This window comes from Propithecus coquereli, unplaced genomic scaffold (assembly GCF_000956105.1).
Source record: "Propithecus coquereli isolate 6110/MARCELLA unplaced genomic scaffold, Pcoq_1.0 Scaffold243, whole genome shotgun sequence".
Taxonomy (NCBI): domain Eukaryota; kingdom Metazoa; phylum Chordata; class Mammalia; order Primates; family Indriidae; genus Propithecus; species Propithecus coquereli.
Window position 1 is genome coordinate 3,848,525 of NW_012147986.1, and position 23,953 is coordinate 3,872,477.

Below are 23,953 nucleotides of genomic sequence, written 5' to 3' on the forward strand. Positions count from 1 at the left end.
GTGAGCCACCGCGCCCAGCCGTCATCATTTTCTTGGTGTGATGCTTGGATTGAAACACCAGGATAAGTCAATTTGCCTTTCTTAAAAGTCATTTTTAATTCCCACCTTCTCTGGGCTGAGTTGAAAATGTGTGAATTGAAGCCTGTGTTGAAAATGAAGAAAGATAATGCACTGGGGCCTTGAAGCTTTTAAACACATATTACTAGAAAGAGTGTCTATAAAAGGGCTTTTAATGCTGTGATATATGTAACATGTAATACATGTTACATATGGAAGGTAAAACTCATCAGAAATGTGAATGGGAAGAAGGTAATTGAGAGAGCAAAGGCATTACTTATTCTCTATTAAATGAAGAACTTTAAAAACTTTAAAAAGTAAGCCAAACTATAGCAAGCCAAGTAAGAAAAACAGAAATCCAAAAACCGACCAAATTTACTAAATAACTTGAACTTGATTTATTGCAACATTACTGCATCTCTGCAGGTCTGCTTGCATGCCAGGCTGTTTCTTTGGTGTCTCTAGGAGAACATATCAGGATAAAGCCATACTTGATGCTCAGCCACAAATCTCACGCTTTATACACTTGAAAATAATGAACGTTTTTGATTCCAGTTAATTTCACTTTTCTTTTATATTATTAATGCTCCTATCCTTTTGGAAATTGGAATGTGGAATGCAATGTGGCAAATATTAAGAAGTGGGACAAGCTGTAGGAAAATAATCTGATGTCAATTTACTTTTCCCCTGGAGTGGAGCAATCCTTTTCGGGCCCAGTTCGGTTTCTCAGCTGCCTCAGGCAGCCACACAGAGAGGGTGGCTCTCATTGCTGCATTCTCTCAGTTCTCTCTCGGACGGATAAGGGGTCCCCACTTGGGGCTAAGTGGGAACAGACATGCTTAGACATGTCTGACTGGGGGTGAGGGGTGGGGCACCTGGAAGACTCCTTAGGTGAGGGCCTGCGCGTCCTCTTGGCAGGGCAGACATGCGTTAGCCCTTGGCTACGGAGGGGAGAGTAGTCCTGAGAAGAGCCACATGCCACCACTTGGACCAGCCCTTGGACCTGTGGCTGGGTTCTTCGGATGACAGGGGCCTGTAAGTAAACTCTAAGGTCTCCCACTGACAATGCCAACAAAATAGTGGGCACAGCAGCCTGGTCTGGGGTGTATTAATTGAGTGCAACACAAAGAGAAGCGAGAGTTCTCCTTGGCCTCCTCACACACCACCCAGTGCCCTGGCTTCCAGGGAGAGCTCTGAGGTGATGGGGGAAGCCCGTGGACACTGTGCAGAGATAGGCCCCCCTGCACCTGGCAGTGGGTTTGTTCAGGGCTCCATCTGAGCACCCCCCCTTAAGTACTCAGGAGCACTTCCTAGGAGGCTCACAGTGTTTGTGAGGGTGGGAGAAACACCCAGGGCGCATGGATATGGGTTACTGTTGGTCACATGTTAATGTAATTTCATTGGCCCTGCAGGCTTGTGAGGTCCAAGGAAACTTGGGTTACGTGAGAAAGGAAAAGCATACTGTAGTTTGGCAAACAAAATGTGTCTTTGTGTGTGAGAGAAATGAGCTTTCATTTAGAAGCTCTGGCAGTGGCTTCCACTGGGTCCCAAGTCCTTTTTAAATGATGTTTTCTGAGCCTGGAAACCAAGCAGGCAGATCATGGAATTTTGGCTGCAGATGTTTTTTAAAAAATGTAGGCCAGCAATGAAAAAGGAGGTGGTAATTTGGCTATGAGGGCCTTTTGGGCTGCAGAGCAAACCAAGCAGAGTTACCATGGTGGCGCTCCTACTATTTATATAAACAAAGGTTTTCTCCCTGACAAACATTCTTCATTTTTAATAATCCTCAATCCACAGGAGCCTCTCCCCTCTCTTTGTGTGTAGCTAGTTCATGCCATTTGGAATTGGGGAGGGTTTTATTCCTGTGTGTGGTTGTTTTCGGGCACCCAACACACTTCAACATTAAGTGTTAAGTGCTAACATCGTGGAATGCAGGATGAGAGGTGCCTTAGGGACTGTAAGAGTGATGATCCTGCGTGTGAAAATGGAAACTGTCTTCTTGCTGATCCAAAGTCCACCCACCCAGCCCACACTGAGCATTCATACATATGTAGACTGCTACTCTAATGCAGCCCAGCAAAACCTGTCCTGCACCTACCTAACTTCTCTGTCTTGCCATGGCAGCCTTCATATTGCCATTGACAGAGATGTCACCCTCTTGTTAGCCCCTATCTAATTGTTTATGAAGTCTTAACAAACTCCTGTATTGTAAGAGGACTCATTTGGTTATGAGGAACAAAAACCCTATCCTATCAAACTCAAGCACAAAAGGGAATTTATTATGGGATCATGCAACTGGGAAGGCACGGGTAGTATGGCTTCAGGAATTGCTGGATCCAGCTCATGTGCCCATATCTCCAGAGGGTCCCAGGTTCGGGCACATCTGACACGGTCCTTCCTGTTCCCTACCCCCGCTACCCTCACAGTCTCTAGGAAGACTCCATCCTTTCAGACACTGAGTATCAGAGGTAAGAAACTTAGAGGGCTTTCAAGCATCCTTTCCCTAGGAACCCAGAGGGATCAGAGAGCTCAGCATGCTTGGGTAAGGCTGTTTGCACGCTTCTCCCTCCTGAACAGGCAGGCACCTCTCTAGACCTGCCCTTGAGCTCAGGGCAGCCCAGGTCTCTCTAGTTGTTGCCACATTGCTGCCCTCAGGGGTCTCCAGAGTCAGCAGGGAGCATTGAGGGTCCCTCTCCAGCTGCAAGCACCAGAATTCTCTATTGATGCCACTTCCAGGGTTTCCCTAATGAATAAACTGGTTCTATTCCAAGGGTATCGAATGTGCATGATGTATGTACTCAGAGCACCAGATTCCAGGGATCCCGATTACGACCCCCAGCTCTCCCCGGCAGCAGCCGATATGTGGGTCCGTATGAGGCTTCCCACGTTAGCTTCGTTCCCGCAGCTCAGGTCCTTCATAACTGCAGGACCTCGGTGTCCTCCACCACAGACACTTCTGAAAGTCCCCAGGAGTTTGGGAACAAATCCATTATGTCCTCTGCCAGGTCTGGGTTGGACATCCTCCCCCCCTCCCAGTGCCTTGTCCTCCGGGCCCATGCCCAGCTCCTCGAGCTGGCCACCCCAAAGTCGCTGATCCTTGAGGTGCTACAGGGCCCAGTTCATGGCGCTGGCCAGGGCGGGGACCGCAAACCACTCTCTCAGGCATGGCTCCATCGTCTCCTTTTCACTAAAGTTTCTTCTGCACTAAAAGATCCTCCTCGAAGTCCTCCCTTGCCCTGAACACCACGGGCTTTGAGCCTCACCCCTCGCTATTTTAACAGGTGACCAGTGAAGCTCAGTGAAGCTCAGAGAGGCCCCCAGGGTCACAGAGCTGGTGGGTGAACACCAGGGCTGGGAGTTAGATGTTCTCATTCTCTGCTTTTTTCCTTTATATCCAGTCAACACTTTCTCTGTCAATAGTGATAATATCTGAGAGAACCAATAGCTCAAAAATCTGCAACAAAACCGTCTTGTAACTATGGCAGGGCTTTAGTTTGAGAGTCTAATTTGAGAGCCTTGGGGGACTGGGGTGCGTAACACCCCCGGGGGCCGTTCGCGTGAGGGGCTGACGAGCTCTCACGCCAAGGGGCCCGAGACAGCGGGGCCGGCCCGGCTCGCAGGGCGTGGAGCGGCAGGACGCTGCGCCTGGCCTTCCGCAGGGGAGCGCTGGAGCTCAGGTCTGGGAGCACTGCGGAGACAGGGAAAGCAACGGGGCGAGAGAGGTCACCTCGCACCTGGGCAAGAGGAAATGGTGACCATCACAGACGGGCCCAGACTCCCTGCGTCTTTTTAAACAACTGTAACTGGTTGGCCGAACCAGAAAAAAGCTATTTTGTGGTGTAATTGTGAACCGCCCGCATCCACCGGTGGGTGTGACCGCTGGGAGCAGAGGGCCACATGGACAGAGCGGCGACCTTATTATTTACGGGCTGGTGCCCCGCGTCCCAGCAGCTGCGGCGACGGGCAGCGGCCACAAGGGGGCGGCGCCTCACCGGCAGTCAGCGCACACGCGGCGAGGTCCCGCGGGCCTCGCGGGCAGCCCTTTATCCTTCTTTGTATTTCTTTCTTTCTCTGCGGGGCAGTCGCACCATGCTGCAAAAGTGGGGCGCGAATGGCCCCGGGAGGCTGGGTGCGTGGAGTGTGCAGCGTCCACCCAGTGCCGGCTAGAGCAGGACCCAGCGGACGCTCTGCCGGGGCGGCCGGGCTGGCCCCTTCTGCCCTCCCGCCGATCTCTCCCCTTCGTGGGTCTCGCCTCCCTTAGTAGCGGCCGCTGGCCTTCAGGCACTTTTCTAGGCCCTGGGGCACAGCTGCCCCGGGCGTCCCTTCGGGTGGGGAGGGCAGTGGTGCCCCCGCAGCTCCTCCCAGCTGGCCACCACCCCCGCCTGTGCTGGAGCCCCGGACCCAGACGCCCGAGCCCACGCGGAAGACGCCGCAGTCGCCCCAGAGCTGCCTTTGGAAGGAGCGGTCAGATGGCTCCAGCCTTGCGACATCTTTTAGTCTGCCGCACCCGGGGTGTGGCTGGGATAAGCGGGACTGGGACGGTGAAGCTGCGGGGCGCGCTGTGGTCACAAGGGGGCATCTCAGGCACACAGGGGCCGTGGTCACGGGGACCAAGCGGTCTCTCTCTGGGGCCACAATAAGGCCACAATGGCAGGGCCAGCAGGGCATTCCTCTGGACCAGACCCCTCCTCTCCGACTGCTCCGCTCATTGCCTGGAGTGCTCAGGGCACAGAGAGAAACTGTCGCCTGCGAGCCTGGGCCACCGGCCTCCCCCACAGGCGTCCACACCCACTCCGAGAGCTCAGTTTCCCTTTCTTCCCTTTAAGGTTTCTGTGGCTTCTCTTTCTGCCTCCATAAGTGGAGCCAGGACAGGGCTGTCGCCTGGGAGAGTCCTGGCTTCCCGTGTGAGGAGGAGCAGCTAGGAAGAGGCTTCCTGGCGGGTAGACCACTGCCCTAGGTGGGCGTGTGGAATTAGGTGCTGGATTTACCCCAAAAAGCCCTCCTACAAGTTATGCGCGGCTCACACCCTTGCTCCTTCCTGCTTTTTGGTGATAAAGCCCATCTCATGCCCATCACTTAAATCCCCGTGGAGCGGATTTTGAGAAGAGAATTCGGGAAGCTGACACCACTGCATCCCCAGCCAGAAGATTGTGTCTGACATTCGATTGCAAATTGCAACTTCCCAAGGCTTTATAGCTCAGGGCTTGAAAGCCAGAAAGTGAACTATCTGTGAATATCTTTCTCCTTAAAAATTATCCTCTTCTGCCTCTTTTCTTTTTGGCTTCTACCCCTTTTTGGCACAAGGAACACAGTTGAGGTCAGCGCGCCTGGGATGTTTCCCAGTCCATAGCCCATTAGGGACCAGCAAAGAATGTTGGCGTCTCTAAGGTAAGGTGCTGTCTGCTTCAGAGTCCTGCCTGGGCTGCGTGTGACAAACGCTCAGCTAAGATGAGGGTCCCAGGTGGGTGGGATTTTGCATTGAATTGGAAGTTTGTTATTCAAAGCCATTCTGTTTTTTATTTTTTATTTTTAGCAAAGCCATTCTGAATTCCTTGGTGTCAAGGCAGCTTTGGAACGCTAGGTCCCACTTCATGCCTGCTTCTTGCTCCTGGAGCGATGGCCCTGGTGGAGGGAAGGCAGGATGTGCAATCTCTCAGGTGGTCATGTCTCTGGCGAGTCTGCACTGGCGGCTGGTCTGTGGTCTGGCTGGAGAGCTGTCCTGAAAGGAGCTGGGCTGGGGGATGGGGTGGGGAGCACCGGCCACACCAAGCCCCAAATGCCTGTGCTTGACTGGCGTGTGTGACTCTTGTCGCCTGCTGTTACAAACCCACATTCCAGTCAACTTCACCTGGCCCTGCCCATGCCCTTGCCTCCCACCACCCCAGCGTGCAACTCTCCAGCCGCACTCAGCGGCTGTCTTAGAACTGGTCTCCTGTGGTCCTGGGCTCTGGCCTTTGAGTAACGTCAGCACGTGATTTCCCCTGCCTGGGAAAAGGGACACTGCTCTCCCTTCTGCTCTTCCATGCAGAGAGATGGGTAAGCTTTTCTCTTAAGGCCCTGCAATGTAGTTGAGATTAGGCTGAGATTTTTATTAGGACTGTCCTGGAAGCTTGGACAAGTGAAGGGCAGAGAGATGCAGAGTGTCCACCTACCAGATGAGGTGTCTCTGAGGGCACAGGATCATGTTTGGGGGCACCCTCCACCCCTCACAGAGTTGTAACTTCCATCATCTCTCCCCAGAGAAAGTGCTCTGTCAACCCTCTCTACCAAGGGTCCCAAATGGGAGAGAGGGTGGAGACTTGAGTTCACCTTTGGGGCAGACTTCACTTTGTCCCCAGGTCCAGAGAGAAGAAATGACTTTTTACTACAGCCCAGGACTCAGATTCTCTCATTTCCCGTGCTGGGGTGTGCCATGGCCTATGACACTTGACAATGGGGTTGTTTATCCAATTCCAGAGAGGGACAGCAGCCCCACTCTCAGCGGTAGCCCTGCTCCCTGGCCTTGCAGGCTGGGCCCCGCAGAGCTGCAGCTACTGTCAGCACATTTTGGTATCATCTGTGCATGTAGAATGTCAAGAGTCTAGTCCAGCTCCTTCCCTCCACCAGATCAGGTGGAGCTCATGTCTGTCCAGAACATCTATGTTCAGGTTCCTGGTGGCTTCACAGCTCCCTTCAGGGGTAAAATTTGGGCATTTGCTTCCTTCAAGATGGTTTTCCCAGAAAAAGGCAAATATGACTGTGGGGTGGGTTTAAGTATCAACTCGTAATGGACATAAAGTGCTTGGCGCCGTGAAGTGCAGTTTATGCATAGTTTGAAAAACTCTACAGGCTCAGGTCCCAGCTAGAGCATCACACTTTTTTTTTTTAATTTTTTTTTTTATTTCAGCATATTATGGGGGTACAGATGTTTAGGTTACGTATGTTGCCCTTGCTCCCCCTCCCCCCAAGACACTTTTTTTTTTTAGAGCATTACTCTCTATTTTTATTTATTTTTATTGTTTTAGAGATAGTGTCTGTCTCTGTCGCCCAAGCTGGAATGCAGTGGTGTGATCATAGCTCACTATAATCTCCAACCCCTGGCCTCAAGTGATTCTCCCGCCTCAGCCTCCCGAGTAGCTGGAAGTGCAGGCTCATGTCACTGCACCCAGCTAATTAAAAAACATTTTTTTTGTAGAGGTGGGGTCTCACTATGTTGGCCAGACTGGATCTCCAACTCCTGGCTTCAAGCGACTATCCCACCTTGGCCTCCCAAAGTGCTGGGATTACAGGCGTGAGCTACCATGTTCAGCCCATAACAACTCTGAAAGCTCTCCATTCCCCTCAAATCTCCTACCCCACCACCTGCCCTCAATTCTGGGTGGTTACCCTAATTTGGGGAGAAAATGGAAGCCAGCAATCCACCATCCCTTAGCTTCCCATCAACTTATCTACATGGGTAGGTGTGATGGCTCCCAGCATTTCCCCTTCTCGTCTCACAGTGGGGAAGGCTTGCCACCCTGCCAAAGCTGACTCTCTGATATTCTGGATGATGGCTGTATAGGCAGCCTCTGAAGAGACTCTTGCTTCCATCTCACTTGCCTTCTCTTGCTTTTTGACTTGCTCACTCTGCTGGAAGCTGGCTACCATGGAGAGAACCATAGACAAGGAACTGAGTTCCCCAGTTCGGCAGCCTGTAAAGAACTGAATCCTGCCAACAACATGTGAATGAGCTTGGAGTGAACCCTCAGGTGAGCCTTCAGATGAGACCACAGTCCCAGCTGACATGTTGTTTGCAGCCTTATCAGAGACCTCCTGAGCCAGATGACCCAGCCACACCAGTCCAGATTCCTGACTCACACGAACTGTGAAAAAATTAATGCCTATTATTTTCAACAGCTAAATTTGGGAATAGTTTATTACACAGCTATAGATACCTAACACAGTGGTTCTCAGACTTGTTCATTTCTAAGCCCTGAAAAATTTGGGGATTCATATAAGGTTGTCACCTTTTTATTTTATCAACTAGGTCTTGAAAAATGACCACCACTCTTTCCTTTCCTTAATATTCTTATAAAAGAAGAATCACTATTTCTTTTTAATTATTTTTAAATTAAGGTATTATTTTGCTACAGTACAATTCATCCGTTTTAAATTTGAGGATCCAAAGTAGTTGCTGCAATTTCCCAGCCAATGGGGAAGGGAGAGAATGTGTCCACAGTAGGTGTCTTTAAGGAAATAACCCAGAAACTTCGCACGTAACTTTTGCTGAGATATCATTGGCTCAAAGCAAGTCACAAGACCAAACCTAACTGTATGGAGGCTGGGGAATGTAGACTGTAGTTGGTAAGAGCTGAGCCAGGGGATTCTATTATTAAGCAAAAGAAGGAGACAGTTAGTATTATGCTCTCTGCCTCTCTTCTGGCTTCTATTGTCAGTGTTTCAAGTGCTTCTCATTTAAAAAAATACCTGCTTTGCACATGCTGCACTCTCCTTGTTACGAGATTCCCTGTCTCCTCTTCTTTTTTTTTTGTTGTTGAATTCATGCTTTCTAGTAGCTCCCTTACTGGGTGTCTCTGCAGTAAGGGAGACACTTTGACACTCTCTCCTTGAATGTTCTTCATTTATTTGATTCTATAATCTCATGTTTTCCACATTCACCTTAGACACTCCTAGTCAATCCTTGCTGTGAGTGACTCCTGTTCTGCCTGTTGTTATCTCTCAGTATTTCCCAGGGTACTCTTCTTTGTTCTTTTCTCTTCCTACTCTGTACATTCATCCTGAGTGGATCCACTTCTATTGTAAGTCCGCTAGGATTGTGTTTGGCTACATGTAATAGAAACCCAGCAAATAGTGGCCAATACAAACAAAGGGTTACTCTTTCTCCCCTAACAGGGAGTTTTAGGGTGAGCCATTGGTACAGGGCTGACTAGTGTCCTTCTGTAGGTCTGCTTTGCTATGCTTAGTGGGTGGCTCTTTTCCTTACAGCACAAAATGGCGGCCACATCCTCGGGCATCACACCTACATTCCAAGCAGAAAGAAGGGGAGGGGCAAAGGACAGAAAACAAAAGAAGACTGTCAACTGAACATGTTACATTTTTTAAAGGCTATCTCAGGAGTCTCCTCAGTGCCTTCCACTCCCATTCCAGAACAAGGTCCCATGCCTACCCTAGCTATGAGAGTGTCATAGGAAATGAATAATTTAGCTGGGCACAGTGCAGACCAGAACAAAACTGGGGGGTGTTAATAAGAAAGAAAGAGAAGATAAATAGTGGGTGGGAAAGCAACAGTGGCTAATGACTTTAATTAGCTTCTATCTGCTGATAACTCAAAAATCCGTATCTTTTATACAAATGGCCAATAAGCACATGAAACAATACTAAACAATTCCTAATCACTAAGGAAATGCAAATAAAAACCACAATGAGATACCATTTCACAGTCATTAGGACGGCTATTATTAAAAAAACAAAACCAAACAACAAGTGTTTATGAGGATGTGGAGAAATTGGAGCCCTTTTGCACTGTTGGTGGGAATGTAAAATGGTTCAGCTGCTATGAAAGACAGTATGGCAGTTCCTCAAAAATTTACACATAGAATTACCATATGATCCACCAATTCTGCTTCTAGGTCTATACCCAAAAGAATTGAAAGCAGGGACTTGAACCGATATTTGTATATACCCATATTCATAGCAGCATTATTCACAGTAGCCAACAGGTGGAAACAACCCAAATGTCTATTAACAGGTGCATGGATGAACAAAAGGTGGTACATACATACAATGGAATATTATTCAGCCTTAAAAAGCAATGAAGTTCTGACATATGCTACAACATGGATGAGCCTTGCAGGCATTATGCTAAGTGAAATAAGTTAGACACAAAAGGACAAATACTGTATGATTCCACTTGTATGAGGTACCTGGAATAGCAAATTCATAAAGACTAAAGTAGAACCGAGGTTACCAGGGGCTGGAGGGATGGAGAATGGGGAGTTGTTGCTTAATGGGTACAGAGTTTCAGTTTTGCAAGATGAAAAGAGTTCTGGAGATGGATGGTGGTGATGGTTACATAATAATGTGAATGTACTTAGCATGACTGAACTGCACGCTTAAAAATGATTAAAATAGCAATTTTTTTTGAGAGAAGTTCTCTGGAGTCTTACTATATCGCCCAGGCTGGTTTTGAACTCCTGGGCTTAAGCGATCCTCTCGCCTCAGCCCCCCGAGTAGCTGGGACTACTGGCATGTGCCACAATGCCTGGCTTAAATGGTAAATTTTATGTTATATGTATTTTACCACCGTAAAACAAAATCTCTACCTTCAGTTTTGAACTCTCATATTTTTAAGACTTTTAAACGCACTGGACATTTTAATTTGGGTATGTCACCTTAAGCACTATGCTCAGAACTGAGCTCATAAAGTCCCACTCTGGGCTCTTAAATTTCAGCTCTCTGAGGTCACAGTCACTGGCTTAGTCACTGGCCTGCAGAGCTTCACACTGTGCCAGGATGGGAGGGTCCGGAGGGTCCAGAGCGCCATGTCACTTGGGGACAGGAAGGCCGGGGCTCCTCCACAGCCCCAGGCTTCTTCAACCAAGTCCAGATTACCATCTCCCACCCCTCCAAAAACAAACTCAAAAGCTCCTTCCTCCTTCCTTCCTGATGAGTTCCTCTTTGGAGCCCACCGTGTCTTTTCCTGCTTTGATCTTGGGTGAAGAGCATCCTGTCCATGTTGCCAGGTTTGGGACAAGGGGTTGGGCTCTCCTTTAGTACACAGCTCTGCCCTTTTCCAGAGCCTGCCTGTCAAGAAATCTCAGGGAGGGAAAGCCTTGACAAGCATCTCAGAATTCTGGCACACTCCTCCTCAGGGCTTCCCTGGGGGAGGATTTTTTAGCCTGAGTCCATTTTAGTCAGCTGTTGTAAATATGTTGTTAAATATGTTGACTATTACCAGATCTGTTGTTCGATGTGGTGAGTATTACCCCAGCCTAGGACTGTGGGTGTCTATTCTCTGAACTTTTGCAATAGGTCTATTGACTCTTATGAGAAGAAATATTTCCTCCAAAGAAACATGATAAGTGTCTGTCTATGTATGAAAGAGTTTGGTGTCATGTATAAATTTCTCCTTCACCCGGCACTTCTGCACACACAAAATAAGGCAATTCTCAAGTTGAACAACCTGAAAACCTCGTGCTTACCTAGCCAGGAGACATGCGAATTAACAGCGAGGGTTGGGGGAAAGATTGTTGACTCCTCAACAATCTTTGAGGAGACATTTCTGATTCCATGAGGCACGGGCATTGGTGCAGGCACACGTGATCTCCATTGCAGCCGAAGGCCCGAGTGGAAAGTGTATTAGTCATCTATTGCTCTATAACAAATGACCCCAAACTTAGTGGCGCAAGACAGCAACATTTATCTCACAGTTTCTGTGGAATATGGAATGGCTTGGCTGAGTCCTCTGGCTCAGGGTTTCGCAAGCTGTGCTCAAGGTCTCAACCAGGACTGCGGTCATCTCTAGGCTCGGCTGGGCAGGATCCACTTCCATGTGCACCCACTGCATGTTGACGAGAGTAAGCTCGTAGCCATGTGGGCCGCTCTGCAGGGCAGCTCACACCAGGCAGCTGGCTTCGGCAGAGTGAGCAAGATGGCAGTCTGTCTTTTACACCCTAACCACTATTTTACTATATTCTCTTGATTAAAAGCAGGTCCCTAGGTCCCACGCGGGGGCATCAATGCCAGGAAGTGGGGGTCATTGGGAGCCATTTTAGAACCTTCCCACCACAGCTGCCAAATGACCACTGAGTTCTCTTGGCTGGGCATATTTCATCTCGCAGGGAACTTTGATCAATCGGTCAAATCAGTCAAGGGTTGGGAGGTGGAAAAATAGCTGACAAATGTTTGAGCAGTTCCTCCCACCTTTCTCTGTAGCTATTAATATCTTTCCCACTAGTGTGGATTTCAGGGTTTTCCAACACCAACAGTGAAGGCGCACGTGGGTTCGAAGGACCAGGTCTTCTCCTTGGACTTCGAAGGAGAGAGCGTGGTTCTCAGGCTGCCTTTCCTCTCCTTGCTCTGACCCGCTCGCCGGTTTGGCCTTGCTCTGTGGTTTGTTTACCTGGCTGGGCAAGGAAGATGACCTCACCCACCCAGGCTCCAAAGCCACGTGGAGCCTCGGCAGGGCTGATTTCAAAGTGGATCATCAGTCACAATTGGCCCTAACCAATGTCAGGAGCAGAAGTCCACGTCAGCGGGGCTGATCCGTCTTTCCTGCAGACACGCATTGTGGTAAATAAGGCTTCTATGCCTTTGCACATGCCGTTCCCTCAGCTGAAATGCCCTTCCTGCTTGCCTATCCATCCTGGTCAGGCCTTGTATTTGGAGCCTCTCTCCACCCCCCTCTAATCCTCTTGCGCAGTGCCTGGCCGGGGCGGGCTTTCCCTACATAAATGTGAATTATATGCGGGTGTTACAGCATTTGCATAGACCGGACCTGTTAGAGGGGAGGCTGATGGAGAGGAGAGGGCTGTAGCCTCTTCCTGCAGGCAGCGACGCTGTGCACAGAGCTCACTTTCACTCGCATCCCCCTCTGTTAATGTCCCCGTCCCTGCCCATTCGCTGCCGGGACACTGCGATGCTGGCACCTGCAGGGCATCTCGGTCACACTCACTCCCCGCGGGGCGCGCGGAGGTGCTGCCTGCGGGGAAAGGGAATCTGGATCTTTATTTCTGGGCAAACAACCCCCCTTCACACTACATTCCTGCCTCTTGGAAAGGACAGTTGTTTTTCTGCTTTGAAGGAAGGGAAGGAAAATGCGTGTGAGATCCGCAGGGAGGAGCCTGGGCATCGCCCCGGAGCCTCCCGGCACAGGCCCGGCCAGCGCTGGACCCGGAGCCCGGGCCGAGGGTGCGGACGTCCGAGGGCTGCCGTGACAGAGCAGCGGCGTCTGGCAGGATCGGCCCGCGGCTTCTGTGCACGGCTCTGCGGTTGCAAACTCCGAGCATGAGACCTAAAATGTCTTGGTGCCCAGGTTTGCCACTGGGAACAGGAGGTGATGGGGTCCTTCTGGTGGAACTCGCGTCTCTTGAGAGCGCCGGGGACCCTGTGGATGCCACTGATGCGGGCGGGAGGGGTGTGGAGGGGAGGAGGGAGCAGCAGTCCTCACGTTCTCCTGCAGCCCCATTCGTAAGCACCGCCCGTGCTGCACGCTTTGGGGTAGCGGACACCGAAACCGCAGAATCAGAGGAGCCCTTGCGGTGTAAAGGGAGACGGACGGAGTGATGTCAGAGGTTCGCGTCCCCTGCTGTGCTCAGAGGAGGGGCACCGGGCGGAAGGCTTCAGGCAGAGCTGGAGGAGGCCTGAGTCTGGACAAATAGGACGCAGTTACTGGGAGAAGAGACTTTCCCATAGGGGAGACGTAGTGTGCAGAAGGCTTGGAGGAAGAAAACCGCACAGTGCGTTCGGGGACGTAGAGTCTGGCCCTGCTGCAGTGTGAGGGTTTCGAGCAGGCAGGAAACGATCAGGCTTGTATTTAGAAAGATCGCTGGGAGCTGGGTGCGGTGGCTCACGCCTGTAATCCTAGCACTCTGGGAGGCCGAGGCGGGCGGATTGTTTGAGCTCAGGAGTTCGAGACCAGCCTGAGCAAGAGTGAGACCCTGTCTCTACTAAAAATAGAAATAAATTAATTGGACAACTAAAAATATAGAGAGAAATTAGCCGGGCATGGTGGCGCATGCCTGTAGTCCCAGCTACTCGGGAGGCTGAGGCAGAAGGATCACTTGAGCCCAGGAGTTTGAGGTTGCTGTGAGCTAGGATGATGCCACGGCACTCTAGTCCGGGCGGGCAACACAGTGAGACTCTGTCTCAAAAAAAAAGATCGCTGGGGCTGGTGTGGAAGGAGGGTGGGTGGGGCCTGGACGGCGGTGGCTGCGCTGGGGAGGGATTCCAGATAGCAGGAAACCGGGTGGGCGACGGCAGGTGACAGCAGAGTTCCATGTGATTGTACGTGTGTGTGTGTGAGCTGTGTGTGAGCTGTGGGAACCAACATATGCTGAACTTGGCACTGAAGTCTTCATTTTACCTTTGAGTAAACTGAAGCCCAGATAAGGTAAATACCTTCCTTTTTCCATTCAATGAATATTTGAACACTGTCCATTTGAAGGGCATATGTTACGTATTTTGCCACGTTTAATCCTTACAGAAACTTATAAGGGAGTTACTATCATTTCCCCATTTTAAAGATGAGGAAACTGAGGCTCAGAGAGATACAAATTCTGATAAGATTGAACTGAGTGTCATATTTCTATATGGCAAATATCAACTGAAGCATTTTCAGATGATGGGCTTCTCATTTTGAATACCCAAAATTGTCTTCCTTTTTTAAATAGAAAAAGGATAATCTAGGTTCCTTTCATGAGCCTCCAAGGGTGTAGGCAAGAAGGATTGAGGGAACAGGTAAGGTTTTCTTAAAACTACAAGAAGGCACAAAGTCAAGTCTACAAGCACACCACCCTCCTTAAGGCCACGTCCTTCAAGACAAAGTCCAAAGCAATGAATCACGGGGGTAGTGGAGAATTTCACAGGTCCCTACTAGTTTACTTCTTTCTGTTTTAATATGAAGTCTCTAAGTCTGGCACATGTTAACACTTACAATGTTACATTGAAAGGAGGAATAGTTGTAAAGTATACCATACACTAGCACTTCTAAATTTTAATGTGTACATGGGCCACCTGGGGATCTTATTAAAATGTAGATTCTTATCCAGTGGGTCTGGGAAGGGCCTGAGATTCTGCGTTTCTAACAAGCTCCCAGGAGATGTTCCCACTGCAAGGTTTGGGATGTGACTAGCAAGACTGTAAAGGAAATGAAGAAGTCAGAGGTGGCTGCTGTTAATGAAGGTTAGAAACGTGGGCAAGAGTCTGAAGGGGAGGAGGATGAGTGTCGGGGTGACAGCAACCAAGTGAGAAGAGCAGAGAGGAGGAGCAGGGAGTGTTGGGTCCTTCCATTTGCTTCCAGATCCAGCACCCCCAGCTCTCCTCCCCATGTTCTGTGCCCCTGGAGGAGCAACTCTCAGGACCGTCAGCAGCGGGCTCTCTTGCCTTTTGGACTCTAGCTGGGTCCAAGCCAATGCGGGGTGCTGCAGGAGGTTGTTGGGAAGCAGGAGAGTGGGTTAGGGTGTGTATTTCCCCAACTCTTACCCTCCACTGCAGGTCCTCCCCACATAGCTTGCTCTCTCTGGTTCTCATAGCTCTTCTCTCTGTCACTGGCTCCAGTATATGGCACCATTCCTTGTTAGTAAACGGACTATTTATAGAGGTGTGGGCTGGTTTGGGCAAAGCAACCAGCTTGTGTGTGCTGTCTGTGTTCTGTTTGGACGAACAGAGAGGTCATGGTCAGCAATGCTGGTTGTTTCAAGAGGAGACTTGGAACTAGAGCATCAGATTTTATAACTGAGACCTGCCCTTGTTTCCCCAAAGCAATTCCCACAGTATTCTCAATATGATGGGCACAGCGAGTTGAGGGATGAATGAGACTTGAGAAAGTGTTAGACTACGCCTCCAAAAGGTTTGTCTATGGAGATGAAGAGAATGAGAGAAACAGGGCAGAAGCCAGAGTGAATACTGGGGTTGAGGAAGGAGATTTAGTATTAGAGACTCTGGAGCACATTTGCAGATGGAGAGTAAGGGGCTGTCAGAGTCAGAGAGACTGAAGACACAGAAGAGAGAGTAGATGATGGATGGAGGGATCCCAGGGGTCTAAGGCCTCAGGAGTGGCACAATATGTGGAAGACTTAGCTTTGTAGAGGGGGAGGCATGTTTCCTTTGTCACAGATAGAAGGAAAGGGTGTCTGGGTGGTGAAACAAGGACTTAGCAGAGTGAGGGGCACAAGCCGAACTCTGCTTCAGTAATTGATCTTTTCGCTGATAGAGGAGGCAGATCTCCCCCTGAAAGAGAATGGGCAAGAGGAGGGAGAAGTTTAGAAAAAGCTGTTATAAGGAGGGAGATCAGAAAAGTCTGGAAAAAAATGGAAGGTGAGGTAACAGCCAGGTGGCCTTTCCCATGTGCTACAGCCTGACTGTTGGTGTTCCCCCAAATTTGTATGTTGGAACCACATCCAAAGTGATAGTGTTAAGAGGTGAGGCCTTTGGGAAGCAGAGCCCTCATGAATGGGGATCAGAGTCCGCATACATGAGGTTGGAGGGAGCTGCTTTGCCCCTTCTGCCATTTGAGAATACAGCAACAAGGCGCCATCTTTGAAGTAAAGAGCGAGCCCTCACCAGACACCCAATCTGCTGCTGCCTGGATCTGGGACTTCCCAGCTTCCAGAAATGTGAGCAGTAAATTTCTGTTGTTTATAAATTACCCCCCCCCCCAGTCTAAGGTATTTTGTGGTAACAGCCCAAATGGACTAAGACCCCACCTTACCTGGTTCCTAATTGTTCCCACCATGCAGCCACCCTTCATGCATTTGTTCATTCTCTCCACCCTCACAACCACTTCTGTGGCAGCACTCAACACGAAGTGCATCATAACTGTGGGGTCTTGGGGTAGCTGCTTGTCCCTCAGGATTTCTCTTCCATACCACCTCTGTCCCGCTCTGGTGCCTGGGTGCAGGGTGAAGCACACAGAGCCTCAGGTGATTTGCGTGCTGGCTCTGTCTGAACTCAGGCTGCGAGTGCAGCCCACCTTCCCGGGTCTGTGGGCATCTGTCTGCATCTTGCATTTGGCCCAGCTCAGCATGGCCCAGCTCTGGCATGGCCTGGAATTACAGATCCAGTGCCTAACTCCATCTTATCCTCTAAGATTCTCTTTTGAGTGGGAGAATCTAATGGGCTCAGCCCAGCCAATGGATTGGTTTCTCCTGGGCCAGGTCTCCACTTGTGTTTCAGTTAGCTCTGGCCAGGGTGTGGGGTCACATGTTACAAACATTTGCCCACAGACCCATCCATCAGCAGAAATTGTGGATGGTGTTCAAGAAACTTTATAGATGAGGCTCTTAGTGAGATTAACACCATTGAAAGTGTTTAGTACATTGGGCTTTGGACTGATGTGACTAGAATTGTTTCAGAAAAATTTCTTTTCATGGTTTCTCTGGGATGCTGAAAGATCCCTAAGTGATAGCAAGGAATAGCCATGAGGCTCCCTAAAGACGCTTCATCATAAGGTAGAACTCCTTAAGAGGAAATAAGTGAACTTTCTCATAGTTTCTAGTTTTTTTTATGACCTCAGTGGACAGATCTGACTGATAGGAGATGTGAATTCAGAGGCTGAGGCGGCAGAAATAGAACCTGGGCATGTTCATCATTACTGCCTGCTCAGAGTGGCTATGATCGTAGGCAGAGAAGGCATGAGATCATAGGCCTGCCTGGACCTCACAGCCCAGAGAAGAGGCTCATCCCACTTGTACTGAGGAAAGAACTTGGAATTTGGACTTGATGGGTCTTGCTCTGCACCATGTAATTTTAGGCAAATCTTTATTTCACTGATATTATATTCTTCAAGAGTCAACATCTCTGGGTGGATAATATATTGGGTTAAATTCACACTAAAGTGTGGATGACAGACTACCCAAACTTTTCCTTGAAGCAAGTTCTGACTCTAAGAAGGGCATTGAGCTTTGAAAAAAGGAGCAAAGGAAATATATCATGGAGGAAAGATGTCAGTAAATCCAAAGCGAGGAACTCTCCCATCCAAGTACTAACCAGGCCTAACCCTGCTTAGCTTCCGAGATTAGACAAGATTGGGTGTGTTCAGGGTGGTATGGATGTAGACAAAGGTCAGGAATTCTACTGAGGAGATTTCTGCACACTTAGCCTTGGGCTGATTATTCTCAAGCCTGAGTACATAGTCATGGTGCCTGCTGGCCTTTAAACATTTCTATCTACATAGAAGAAAGTCATCACTTGGAATGTTTGTAAGGTGTATGTCTTTCCCATGGACTTTAAAACCTGCTCTCTGTTTTCCATGACTTTCCTTTCCTGAGATACTTGCTGACTTTCCTTTTGACTTTGCACACCAGTCCTATTTTAAAGAGCCAATTTTCAACACTGTCAGTGTGTTCAGCTGTGACCCTTTAGCTTATCCATGAAGGTATATGTTCCTTCCATAAAGGGCCGATCTCCCTGGCTCGTTGCTATTTTTATTTAAAAACAAAAACAAAAGCAAAAACCTGGGAAGCTTTCTTCCCAAAAGAACAACAACAAAACCACATTGGGTTTTTTTTTTTACTTAAGGAGAGGATCTACTGCTAAATTTCTTCAAGTTTCTCATGCTACATGCAATTCTTTTGTAAAAGACTCCTGACTTAATCTCTCTCCAAGGATCTTGAAAAGATGATCTCATCCCCTGGAATTGGCAGGGAAGAAGCATTCTGATTCCATTCCAGCATAAGAACAGAAAGGTAGTTGTTAAGCAGAGATTGTCCAGTCAATAATCAGACAAGCCCAGTTCCTTCTTCCCGAAAAGATTCTGGCCAAATTCTGGAAATACTTTGTGCAGGCAGGGTTTACCCTAGACTCCACAGGCATCTGATTCTGGCTTCTATCAGAAGTTTTAAGGCCTTGATTGGTTTTGAGGGCCTCTGCGGAGGAAAATGGGACTCAGGAGGAGCAGTCTCAGTAGGAGAGTGGAACTCTCCTACTACAATCACACAGAAAAGAGGGATAAAAGGAAACTAAATTAGTCCAGTTGCTGGAAATGAAGAGGGAATGGAAAAACATAGCTGGAAGTGGTGAGCAGGGCTACAGCAGGCCCTGGGTGTGAGTGTGTCTGTCTGTGCTGTTATTAGGCTGATGGAAGACCCATGCAGAGATGAGAGTTAGGGGATGGGGTCCGGTGTCATGCAGGGGCCTAAACAAGAAGGAAAAAAACTTGGATGACTGCAGGACTGAACTCTCAGTGAAAGGGAGACTGGGAAAAAAAAAACAAAACCCATTCATTCAATCAGGAAGATGCTAAGAAAGTTTGCGTGTGCATGGGCTCTGGTTGAAAAAAAAAAAAAGTTTTTTGTGAGAAAGTGAAATTCCAAGCTTGTACTTTGAGAGGTTTTGAAGACTGAATTTATACTGTCTGTGAGTTGTGGACATTATAAATTAAGAAATGCACTTAAAGAGTGGTTCTGGTTTTGTTACTTCTAGGATACATGCTGGCAGATAGAAAATCACTCTGCTCATAAGAGATTTCCATTGAAAAATCAAGCTCAGTTGAAGATGAGCTTTCAGTAAAAAATTACAAAACACCTGGTGGGGAGATCCACCATGAACAAGAGTTTGCAGATACACCAAGCGGGAGGGTCAGCAACCTCAAACTTGAGATCACAGAGAACAATCTGAAAGAGACCATAAAGGGTAGAAGTGTTTAAATGATTAGCGATAAAAAGAAAAAAATAAAAGCCACAATGAAAGAATAACACATTATGAAAAGGAATGGGAGTAACACTGACCATGAAACATATCTGTGTTCATGTTCAGATTTTAGAAATAAGTAGATTAGAGCTGAGGAATACAGGTTGCCAACAAAATAAAACAAAAAAGAAAGCACTAACAGCTCAACGACATTCCAACCCCCCCAAAACATCTCAAAGTACAAAAAACTCGAAAATATAGCCCTTGGAAAGAGAAAACAGAATGCTCACATCTTGTTCTTGCATATTTCAATCCACTGAATTTAGTATGGTTTATATAGCCTTGTAAAATATAGCTTAGTATGGTTTATATAGCCTTGTAGCTAGCATTAGGATTATCATGAGGGAAAGACAATGCAGACATCAAATTTAGTTACCTAGGACACCAAAATAATCTTAATATTATAATGACCTCATAGTGGAAGGAATTGAGAATACTGGACAAGTAGGCTTCTTGGGTGAGCAGCCCCATAAAATCATTCAATGGGAGATAATGACTGGAGAATTTAGTGGAGTCATGATATGGAAGAAGGAAGTTTTAAAAATATTGTATAGTGTGTACATTTAAGTATACAAGCTGGGGAACTTGGGTACTGAACATGCCTCATGATCAGCCATCATCAGTGTAATGACTCAGGGTTGGTTTTCTTCCTCCTCTCCAGTATTGCTATAGAGACAGCAGAGTCCACTCTCTTGTTAGTATCTGTGAGCTGGGTTGGGATTGTTATACTTGTAGAAAAAAGAAGAAAAATTTGGAAAGAAAAAGGGAAAACAGTCATTATTTGAGATTATATGATGGTAAAGATGGAACATCTATGAGAATCTGTAGCGAAAATATTAGAAATAATAAGAGAGTTTAGCAAGGTTGCTGGAAACAAGACCAACATACAAAATAATCAGTAACAAAATTTAGAAAATTTAGTTAAAATACATTTACAATAACAACAACAACAAAAACTATGACTATGCACATCTATTATGAATCAATAAAAAGAAAATAAAAAACTATAAACTTCTAGAAATAAATATAAGATCTTTATGGAAAAAATGAAAATAGTTTTTGAAAGACATAAAACAAGGTGAAGTAGTTGGAGATGAAATACCGTATTCATGGAAAGGTTTGATATGAAATATGCCAATTTTTGTCCAAATTAAAGTTAATTCAATTCCGATAAAAATTCCCAAGAGAGCTTTTCACAGGACTTGACAAAATAGATAAAAAAAATTCACATAAAAGAGGAAACAGTATAAAATGTTCAAAAAATCTTAAATAATCATAATAATGATGATGAGAGGTATGCCTTACCAGATTTCAAAAACTTACATAAAGCTATAGTAATTTAAACAGCATGATATTGGCATAGGGATGGAGAAATCTACCAATAGAACAGAACTGAGCATGTAGAAACACACTTAGGTATGTTAAGAATTTGGTTTAAGACAAAGGTAGCCTTACAAAGCAGTAGGGGGGAAAAAGACTATTTAATAAATTGGTCTTTGACAATAAACTATGAAAAAAATAAAATAGGATCCCTACTTTGCTGCAGACACACATGCAGGCACATTCACACATACATACACAAACACAATTCTAGCTGGATTAAAATTTAAGTGTAGAATGTAACATTTTAAAATGTTAAGAAGAGAATATAGAAAAATCTTTATAACTTCAGGGTATGGAAAATGTTTTTAAACAGGACAAAATAGGCAAAAATTTAGAGAAGAGTTTGACAAATTTGATTACATGAAAAGGAGAAGATATTAGCAACATATATAGCTAATAAAAATCAGTGTGCAGAATATATTGAAACTCTTGAAAATTAATAATAAGAATATAGGCAATCTAATTGGCAACTCAAGGAACAGAAGATTGAATGGGTGATCGGCACATGAAAAGAAGCTTACTTAGTAATGAGGGGAATAAAAAATAAAAAAAGACATCATTTCACACTATCAGATTGACAAAAATTTAAAGTCTAATAACCCTAAATGATGGTTAGGATGTGGGGAAATAAAAATTTTTAATAGTGCTGGTAGCAATGTAAATTCATACCTCGATTTCTAGGAAGATTTAACAGTATCTAGTACTGTTAAAGAGGTACAAGCTTTGACTCAAGTAATTTAATTTCCAGGTATGTATCCTAGAGAAACTTTTGTATTTATGTGCAAGGAAATTCACTGTAGGACACTTTGGAATAGTGAAAATATGGATTCAACCTAATTATCAGAAAATAGGAGAATATGTACAAGTACTGAATATCATGCATATGCTAAAATAAACGAACTAGATCTCCTGGTGTCCAAATGGATAACTCTTGAAATATTAGGAGTAAAAAAGAAGCTGTGAAATGCGATTATAGTGGGATACTATTTTTTGTTCAAACTGTTGATTATGACCTATCTGTAGGTTGTGAAATCAATTTAGAGGGTTATTACCAGCATTACAAAATAAAATTATTAATAGAATAAAAAGAAAAATATCAGAATGTAGTGCAAGTAGTTAACAGTAAGTGTTATTTCATGAGAATTTTGTTTCAAATTACATTTGTGCTCACCCATACAGGCACATATGTATACATATGTACACATGTGTGTATGCGTGTTTGTGCATGTTTATGAAGCAAAGTATAAAATGTTTTCCTTAGATTGGGTGTGGTAAAAAAGTTCGAAAGACATTGATTTATGTACGTTACAAACGCAAAACAATATTCTATGTTTATTGATCCAAAAGTAAGCCTGGGAGAGAGGGCAGTGGTTCCCTCTGGAGTGGGAAGGAAGAGGAACAGATGGGGTCAGGGTGTGAGGATTTCGCTTCCTCTATGTTGATAGATTACGAAAGATATCTGAAACAAAAATGCAAATACTGTTAACATCTGTTAAGTCTACAGTGTCCGTGGATGTCAACTACAGTGTTATCTGTACCTTTCCATATGCTTGAAATGTGTCATAATTAAAAATAAAAAATTAAATAAAATTTAACCTACCATAAAAGATATGGGGATGTGGATGGGGAGGGGTCAGGGAGTCAGATGGCTCCGAGAGGCTTGCAGCTCAGGGGCCAGTTGTGTTCACTTCTCCGTGGCCAAATGTCCCAGCAGGCTCTGGGCCCGTGGGCCGGTGGTTGGGAGCTGACTGCTACATACTGATGTGGCCTCACTGCTGTTGCTTCACTCCTGCCTGGTGTTGCTGCTGCTTCTATTCTTCTCCAGTTAGAGCATGAGCCATCTGGGGGCAGAAATGGGTCTTAAAGTTTTCATCCCCCTCTTTAGCTCCAGGTTCCTAGCAGGGCCGACAGCCCTGGTGCAGTTAAAATTGCTGCTTACTGCCTATGTAACCTTCTTTTCCCACGAATCCACTGTGCCTCTGGCCCTAGAATTTCCATCAGAAAAGTTTTTCCATTATTTTTTTATTATGAAAAACTTCAGACTTATTAAAAGTTTAGAGAATAATGTAAGGGATACCCATGCACCTACCGTCTAGCTTAAGAAATTAGAAAACAATGCAGTTGAAACTTCCTGTGCCCCCTTCCCACCCCATTACCTGCCTGCCTCCCTAGTTTGAGGTTGGTGTTCATCCTGCTCTGCATGTATTCATATTAATAGATCTATTACATACGCTTTTAGCTCTAAACAATACATATCATTGTTTTGCATGTTTGTAAACATTATATACTGTAAATGATATAAATGTCACATGTATATTTCTATAACTTGTTTTTTTTTACTCAATATTATGTTTATGAGATTTATTCACATTGATACCACTAGCTCTAATTCATTTTTATAAATATGCCACTATTTGTTTATCCAGCTAGGTGGTTTTTATTTTTTACTATTACAACGAATGCAGCAGAGAACATTCTGGTTTGCGTCTCCTGGAGCACACTTAGGAGCTTCCTTAGGGTATGTAGTGTACATGTCGGAGCAGATTGCTCATTTGAAAGGTTGGCCATATTTCTTGGGTAACAGAATGTGACATGCACTCCCTCCTGTGATGTTATATTAAATAGTTCCAGTGGAGGCCTCAATGTCTGGGCCCAGTTTTTCCTGATTGGCTGTTTTTCTTGTTTTTACTGAGTTCCAGGAGTTTTAAAGATGTTTTCTGGATACCAGTTCTTTGTTGGTTATACTCATTGCAAGTGCAACTCCTAGGTGGGACTTGACTTTTCTCTTTGTTACAGTTTCTTCTGCTTAAAAGTATTTTAAAATTTCTAATAGAGCCAGTTTTGTTAATCTTTTCTTTACTGCTTGTGCCTTTTGGGTCTTTTGTGTAAGAATTTTTGTTAGAATTTCATCAAGCCCTGTTTAATGGAGAGATTTTTCTCTGACTCAATGCTAGTAGTTTATTGTTAGTGGCATAATGGGCTTTAATTTATATCCTCTGGTAGGATCCTGGGCCAGGCCTGGTTCTGCTATAATCCATGTAAACTAGTACTCAGGCCTGCAGAGATCCAAGCAGCTTCCAGCCCTGCCAGACCCATTCATCTCAGGGGTGGAGTCTCCTCACCTGTC

General features: G+C 46.2%; 1 protein-coding gene across 1 annotated transcript in view; it reads right to left on the bottom strand.

Moving 5' to 3' along the window:
• Window positions 1-4,314: 4,314 nt before the first annotated feature.
• The window catches only part of ANTXR1 (anthrax toxin receptor 1), a 275,920-nt gene continuing 256,281 nt past the window's right edge, over window positions 4,315-23,953 (bottom strand). Inside the window, exons 19-20 of the mRNA XM_012646428.1 lie at window positions 12,611-12,736; window positions 4,315-4,682 (exon numbers count right to left, since the gene is read on the bottom strand). Of these exons, the coding sequence (XP_012501882.1) occupies window positions 4,315-4,682; window positions 12,611-12,736 (494 nt within the window). The remainder of the gene's footprint in view (window positions 4,683-12,610; window positions 12,737-23,953) is intronic.